This window comes from Carlito syrichta, unplaced genomic scaffold (assembly GCF_000164805.1).
Source record: "Carlito syrichta isolate Samal-C Ts95f unplaced genomic scaffold, Tarsius_syrichta-2.0.1 Scaffold92597, whole genome shotgun sequence".
NCBI lineage: Eukaryota > Metazoa > Chordata > Mammalia > Primates > Tarsiidae > Carlito > Carlito syrichta.
This window is the reverse complement of record NW_007036693.1, coordinates 61,148-68,985: the sequence shown is the minus strand read 5'-3', so window position 1 is coordinate 68,985 and position 7,838 is coordinate 61,148. Positions and strand designations below refer to the sequence as shown.

General features: G+C 45.3%; 1 protein-coding gene across 1 annotated transcript in view; it reads right to left on the bottom strand.

Moving 5' to 3' along the window:
• Positions 1-368: 368 nt before the first annotated feature.
• Positions 369-7,838, bottom strand: part of SESN3 (sestrin 3) — a 33,035-nt gene continuing 25,565 nt past the window's right edge. The window contains exon 9 of the mRNA XM_008059953.2: positions 369-1,634. Within this exon, the coding sequence (XP_008058144.2) occupies positions 1,428-1,634 (207 nt within the window). The 3' untranslated portion in view covers positions 369-1,427. The remainder of the gene's footprint in view (positions 1,635-7,838) is intronic.

Sequence of the window (7,838 nt, the reverse complement as noted above, 5' to 3'; positions counted from 1 at the left end):
GGAATGAAGATCGCAAAGATTAAATGACTTCCAAGTGTGCAAAACAGTCCATGCGCCTTTTCCGTCCACGTGACTATCTGATTCACAAGTCATGATACAGTTGATGCACCTGTTGCTTGGGGTGCGTTCGCTGCTTTAAAAGGTCACAACAACGATGCCTTTTCCACAACCGACATTACTGTGACACTCCACCAATGCCCTCTCGGGTGACTATAAGAAGTGCTATAAGAAAACCGTGGGCCAGGAAACAAACTGAGGAAACAACGGCCCCTGACAGGCCTTCTGCCTTTTAGAATGCAGGTCTCAATAATAAGGCAGAGACAAATCCAGGCAAGACCGCCACTCCAGCACAAAGCAGGCACACGACCGGTGTTCAGTTTTGCCAATTTTATTGAACCAATAAGACTCCTACTAATAACAATGAAATAAATTTCTGCAAGTATAAATGTGATACAGTTTAACAAAATCCATTGTTCTGTACCTATAAATAGATTTTCAAAATGTCATAAAAAGTGCAGTTATGAATTGTTAACATGTTAGTACACAGTTCCTTTGTTTCCAATGTGTTTGTCGACTCACTAACATTTCCTTCTGCATCTGCTCAAACAATATTACCCATCCCTCCAAAAAATAAAAGAGGCATTAAAGCACTAGAATATTACACATAAACTGATCCACTCAGGTCAGCTTTAGTCAGAACATAAGAAAAACAGAACCCAGTCATACGTACAGAAAGCTTCCCGGTTCCGTCATCTCCGAGGTGCTGACTCGTGGAGGGCACGGAGTGCCGGAAGGCGAGTGTGGGCAACTGCCTCAGACGGCAGCTGCAGCAGAATCTGGTTTGCCAGAACGAGCGTCAAGGGGCTGGTTATTAAGCCGCTGGCTTCAGAATGGACACTATCAGTATAAGACCGCCGCTTGACACTGAAACTTGTGTGAATCCTACACTGCATCAGTCATCTACTTGATGAGAGCTTATTCTAATTTGAAACCGTACAGAGTAAGAGACTGGTGCACATCTAGCAGTCTTAAAGATCACGTCATCTGCCTTACAGAAGTCCAAAGTCACGTGCTTCGTAAACAAAAATTACAGTGACAGAGCACAGGACAACAAAGGCAAAAAAAAAAAAAAAAAAATCACAGCTTCTGATTACACTGAACAAAAAGTACCAAGAAACGCAAAGGATGACTCTGTGTTAATACTGATGAATTAAGAACTAGAACAGACGTTTCACAGCATGCTACATATATCGCTCACAACTGAAGGATAAACTGATGTCTAAAATTGAAAGTCAAGAAGTTGGCAATCTGATTTCATCTGCAATTCAGCTACAAAGTCTTAATATATACATTCATTATGTAGCTGCCCTGCAAAATCAGGATTTAAAACATAGAAGAGTTTTCAAGTTCAAATCCTATTTCTTAAGTTAAAAGATGCATCCAGTTCTTCCATGACCAGGAAAGTTGTATTCAGGCTTGAAGGAGCTGATCCCAGGGGCGGGGCCGCGTTCCGGCTGACCCGATGGGCTCTCTACACCTCGCTCAGACTGTGTGTGTGGACGGGCCTGCCCTACTCGCTCTGAGAAGATACCACGCTGGCTTGTGGCTTGCTTCTGTGTCTGTCTTATTTCAGGCTGAAAAGAGTGGATGTGAAGAGAGAGAGGAAGGGGAAAGTCGTGTTTCTATCCAGAGAAGTCAACAAAATGCAAAGGAAGCATTTGCACTAGATACACAGTTTAGATCACTTTCCTTGGTGAACAAGGGTATATTGAACTCTTATTTCAGAGAACCAGTGACATTCAGAAAGGAGAAAACAGTCTCTCAACATTACGAAGGAAACTTCCTGGCCAACCAACTGATACAGTTTTTAAAAAAAAATCCTTCCTTATCTTAACAGACTTGGGAGAGTCACTTGAAAATTTGTAAAGACTGGTTAGTTTAAGGAAGAGATGTCTAATTCATTTTAGTCTGCACGTACCTTAATGTATGCACGTAACTAACTAGGGTTTGTGAACACACATCGTAACACCAGAGACCACAGACTCCCTCTGCCTTTGGTGGTCTTTCTGTAGGAACTGCACATTCATTTTCTAAGAGGTCTGCTTGGGGGTGCAAGGAAATAGAATGTTTTGGCAAAATTTACCCAACAAAGACTATGCTGAGCATATTTAGTCTCGAGGATGGCTGGTGCTGTCCTGTGAACTGTGAGCTGGAGGATTTTGTTCTCAGGGTTGATCTGCGGTACATACTGCATTATTCAAAGATTTCCATAAGATTCACAAGAACTGGGCACCCATTCTCTTCCTCCCCCCTACGTGTTCGACTCTGCCCTTCATGGCACTGCGGTCGTAGTTAGCAAAGGCTAGAATGAACACTCTGTGGCATACGATGTCGTGTATGCCATCCCTTCGGCCTCCATTGTTAAGTCTTATTTCTTAACTAGGACACTCATTCCCTCCCGGGCCCTCCAGGCATTTACTGGACACTACTGTCAGGCTGGACTGCTCATGGATGAGGCGGAAATGGCCACGTGCCAGCCAAGATCTTACTCATCTCCACTTTCCAACAGGATGGCTCGTCGCCAGGTCCGACAGCCACCTGCAACACCCCATCAGAAACCTGGCACCGGGTCATGTCTAGCAACTGCATTGCGATGCCTGTGCCGAGACGCCACCTCGACAGGGAGGCCAGGCTGGAAGCGAGAACCGCTGTGAGAGTCTCCTCCTCCACGCACTTCTCCCCCCAGCGGTAAGCTCTGGACACTCCTGAGTGCGCTGAAAGATGAAGGCTCCAGAACCAGTGCCCTCGCTTTGCGCCCCTCGAGGACAGGACAAGAACAGGGCCAGAGGTGTCCTCTCACCCGGGGAGGCCTGGTCCAACCCCTCGGCACTCAACCAGATGGCATTCCGTCAAGTGGGCTTCTGCGATCCAGTGGGGCCATCTCACACCCTCTGTGTGTCCTTCCACTCAAAATGTGCTTCGAGGCCCTAACACCAGCCCCTCTGCATGCCAGAGATTTCCTGTTCCACAAAAGGGCGACAGACCACCCTGGACTACTGGAGAATTCTAACTTGACATTCCGAGACCTTGGACTAACACCAGTGTTCGTGACCTCACACAGATCCAATATGGATGGCAGTTCAGTCATTTTAAGATCCTGCTAAATGCTAAATTCTGCACGGTAGAAATAGTTCAATTTCTGAATCATGTATAAATATAAAGACTCCTACTCTGATGGAAGGCAAACATCTCTTGTGACCTATTTAAAATATGCTAATAGCATTACTGAACAACAGAGAGTGCATCCACGAGAAGGCTGGATACTCTGAATTGCCAGGCTCTTTGGGGATGAGGTAGAGGAGAGTGCGCGGCTGTGGCAGCGGGCAAGGGCAGAGGGACGGGGGCCGCGACGGACATGAGGCGCTCTTGACATCTGCAGGGTGTCCAGGGCAGAGTTGGGCTGACGTGCAGCTGGATGGCTGAGGGACCCGGGGGGGATGGGACGAAGCCATGTTCTGGACGATGGAGAAAAAGGAACTCAGGAAGGTCAGTGCTGGTGACTCTCAGCAGGTGGCTGGTGACGTCTGGCTGAGGCTGGGAAAGGCGTCACACCCACAGACCGCTGACGGCAGGGGAGGGGGTGAGCTGCAGGGCTGAGGCACTTGGAGGAGGGGCAGGACGGGCGGGCGGATGCAAGCCGGCGCTCACCTGTGCCACGCACAAGGTCGAGGACCGCACATGCTCAGCACTGCGCTCCACGTGTTCTTTGGAAACATTTCCTCCCCACAGGGCTCCGCCTGGACATCCGCCCCTGCCTCCGTTATCCCTCTCACCCCAGCTATTTTTGCTCCAGGTCTCACCTGAGTAGGTAGTTCTAGGCCTCCCTGCTGACCAAGCCAGATTAGCGTGGGATGCGCCCCAAGAAGGTGGGCACCGCAGTTCTGTCGCCTGAGACACGTACATTCATGTTGCAGTACTGCTTTGAGGAAAGACTGTTATACTTGGTTTGCTGTCAGTCTCCAGAGCGCTGTCACAGGGAAACACAGCTTGTGACGGCAGCCACCCGGAGCAGCTTCCGATTCTACCAATTTGGTAAGTTCAGACTCGATCTCGACAGAGGAGCCACGTGCGCCGTGGCCTGCCCCACTGCACCTCGGAGCTCATTCCCCTGTGGCTCGAATGGCACCGTTGTTCCCGACTTTCACTCCCCACAAGACCGTCTCTCTGCACAAAGCATCCTCCCAGATAAAGAGTCTAAGGTCTTGCTTTCCAGAGAAACAATTTAGAATTGCCTTTAAAACACAACGTAAAGCAAAACAAGAAGGCCTCATGTTCCTAGCACAGTGCAAATCACTTTTACGACATGCACTGAGATTTATCTTTCCCTGATGAACTGTCCTTAGAACTTAGAAGAACATTCCCGTCATAAGAGCATGAGCTCTCCACTGAGAGTGGTGAACAGTTTTAAATACAGATCTTTGTTGTTGATAATTTTACTGTGCTGCGGCATAGACATCTAAGATTTTTGGTTAAAACACATTATAAGGTGGAAAAGGAAAAAGTTGCTCTGGAATAACACTAACTAGTTTTAGAAGCATTTAGACCTTCAGGAGACACCATAACAATTAAAGTAGGAGCGCTGGTTCAAATTGTATGATTTTGATATGAAACTGACACTGAGTTTTCTGTTCTAAAAACAGCCCTGGGTTTCTCTGCTATCAAGTGGGTTTAAAACCACAGTGAAAGGCCAAGGCCATGCCCCAGACTCCACATGAGCTGTCTGTAAGCCGTCCTGTATCCAAGACTGCTGTTCCCTAGGTATCATGGGTCCACCCATGTGAAGGGTCCAGTGAGGCACTTGCCTGGCCGTGTCCACAGTCAAGTGGGGTAAGAACAGATTTCTTCCAGTGGGGCAATATTTTAATATTTCTTAAGGTGATCTGAGAAATTAAGGATCACCATTGACGTTGGAAAACTTGAAATTCCAAAATAAATAGGCATGATTCAAGCATAAATGTCAGTGGGTTATTGGGCTAATTTTAACATTAGAAGCAAGGAATTAAAGATTTCACATTCACATGTGCTTTTTTCACATACATCTGCACATTTAAGTTTGGGACAATGTGAGCACAAGGTGTGAATCAGCATAGTATATGATCACATTGTTATACCAATTGAACCAGATATCTCTGTTTAAAAATATCACATTTTAATACAAAAAGCTATACTATAAATGACTACATAGTAAATCCAATACTCTGAGAAAACATCACCCTGGAAAACCGCATCAGAACGTCAAGTTTGCCTTGGCTACAGAGCGTGGACAGCAACTCGCTGTAAACTGGTGTCTGCCACCTGGAGTGCTGTGCACGCGGCATGTGCGCGGGTGCCGGACACCTCCGCGAGTCGAGGCTTCTGGGCAGTTCCCTGAGGCACCTACACACATTGCTTTGTTTCTGTCTGGAGTTCCAAGTCAACTTGTGTTCCTGACTATTGATGAGACAGAGCAATGCTGAGCTGAAAAGAAAGTTGGCGAGGAAGCAGCTCTACTAAAGGCACTAATATTTCCAGATCCTAAGTTCCAACTGCTCACATTTCTGGGGGAAAAAACTAAAACAAGAACAAAGGGGCCCTTTTAAGTTACTTAACCCTTGCTTCCCCTTCCGGTCTAAAGCGCCTATGGTGTTTGTGATCTTTTCTCCTCCTTTTCGAGCCATATAAATAATTTTCATTCTGCAATACAGTTCACCTACCCGGAAATATAGGGCTATCAGTTGAAAGGACACTAGCAAAAAAGCAAGTGTAAGAATAAACGATATCCTCAATTTGAAAGTTCTAAGGTTAGGGAAGTCACACGGATGGTGACGTTGCTGTCTGTTTTGACATTCTCCTGGATACTTCCTTTGTAGTTAGTACAAATCGATATAGCGTGAGACTGGATAAAATCAACGTAGGGCACATGCAGTAAACAAAACAGAGGCGACCTACCATGAGTCGCTGGAAAAAGCTCTTTAAGTAAACCACCCTGTCTTCAAAAATATTAGTAGGCTTTTCCTCACATGGAAGATTTCAGAAAAGATCCTAGAATGTAAAAATGCAGAACTACCTTACGTTAATAGGATTAAGTCATCTTGTTTTCTTATCTGAAACAGAATCTAAAAGAAAACAACCTAATGTATTGTACCAGAAAAGGATAACAAATGAAAGAGAAAATGATTTCACAAAATACTAGTTCATGATTCTTTCATAAGAGAAAAAAATTAACTCCATGTAACAAGTAGGTCCAAAATGAAGTCAGACAATTTTAACTACATCATATACTATGAAAAAGGTGGATATGTTTTCAACAATTCACGTGTGTGTACAATTCAAGTGGCTCTTGATTAACCAAGTGTTTGGAAGGCAGTGCAGCCGTGTCCTATGGAGAGATGCAATGTCTCTCAGGCACTCACTGGCTTGGTAACACAACACAAGTTAAAGCTATAAACATGCAATGTTGTGCTCTCTGAAGATAGTCCAATCAAGCAACGTAAACTAATGCAAAAATGTGACTTTTTGGCCGCTTTTTTCTCCCCTATGACTCTAAGTCTTTTCTTAACCAGTCATCCAAAGAGATTTTTCTGGGAAAGGGAATGCTTTGGCATTATGAAAGAAACATCATTCAACCCCAGTAAGGCAAAACTGAAAAAAGCCTTGGGCAATAAAGAAATTTGCACAAAATTTCCTTATGGCTCTGTTTGAAAGGACACTTCTGCAGCAACATGATAGGGGAAAAGTTTACTCGAGTATTTTTGGGAACATATTGCACTTTGTTTTTGTTGTTGTTCAGTCACATTAATGCAAAGAAACAGTTTTTACCTTTGAAGAATAAACTGCTTAACCTACTATAAGATAAAAACACAAAAAAACAGAAAATCACTTCTAAAAGCCTAACAGGAAAAAAAAAAAAAGACTAACCTTCCCTTGCTTACTGAAAAATAGACAGAGCTATGAGAAAGGAAGAATGTTCAAGGAAAATTTTTTGGTCAGTCTTGTGTGGGTACAGGTTCATATGAGCCAGCTAATGAACTGTGAGCAGCATTGTGAGCACTGGTTTAAGAAGGCTGAAGACTACTGTCAGTGACAGGAAAGATGGTGCCTGATTCCACTTTTAATATGTGCATCTGGTGTGGAAAACTGGAACTTCTGTCTTAGAAGAGAAAGAAAATAGCTGAATTTGGCATTTCAGTAGCATGCTATAGAATTCATCATGATTAATTTCACATTAAATTATGGACAATAGCTGTATCACATTGCATGTTATCACCAATAGCAGTTAAAAAAAAACCCCAAACAAAGCAAATGAACAAACAACAGTGCCTGACAAGTGACCTCCTGGGGACACAAGGGCGTGTCTAGTGAGCAGCTTGGTCCAGCGGCACATGCGTCCCCCTCCCAGACCCAGAACGCAGCGTCACAGCCTTGGGATGACCAGAGAGGTCGTTCTTTTCTGAGCTCCAACATCTGAAGACAACTGCTTGAGGATAGTGGAAGCGCTCTTTCTGGTCTGAAAAAATGCACAAAGGGAAGAAAAAACGCACATACATACAAACCCCACGGCGCTGCAGTTAAGCCATGCACACTCGGTTCAGGCCTTGGGACCAGCCTCCAAAACTCCAGCCAGACACAATGCAAAGCGGTGCTCCTCAGCACGGTTTCCGCGGCTGTTAGTAATGCCAAGCGTCGAGAAAAGGAAACACGTCGTTGCACGTTGCAGCCGGAGACAAACGAACGAACAGCGGCTAACTCCGACGCTGGAGGATCGAGTCCCTGTCGGCGTGAGAGCACGCGCCGCCTGC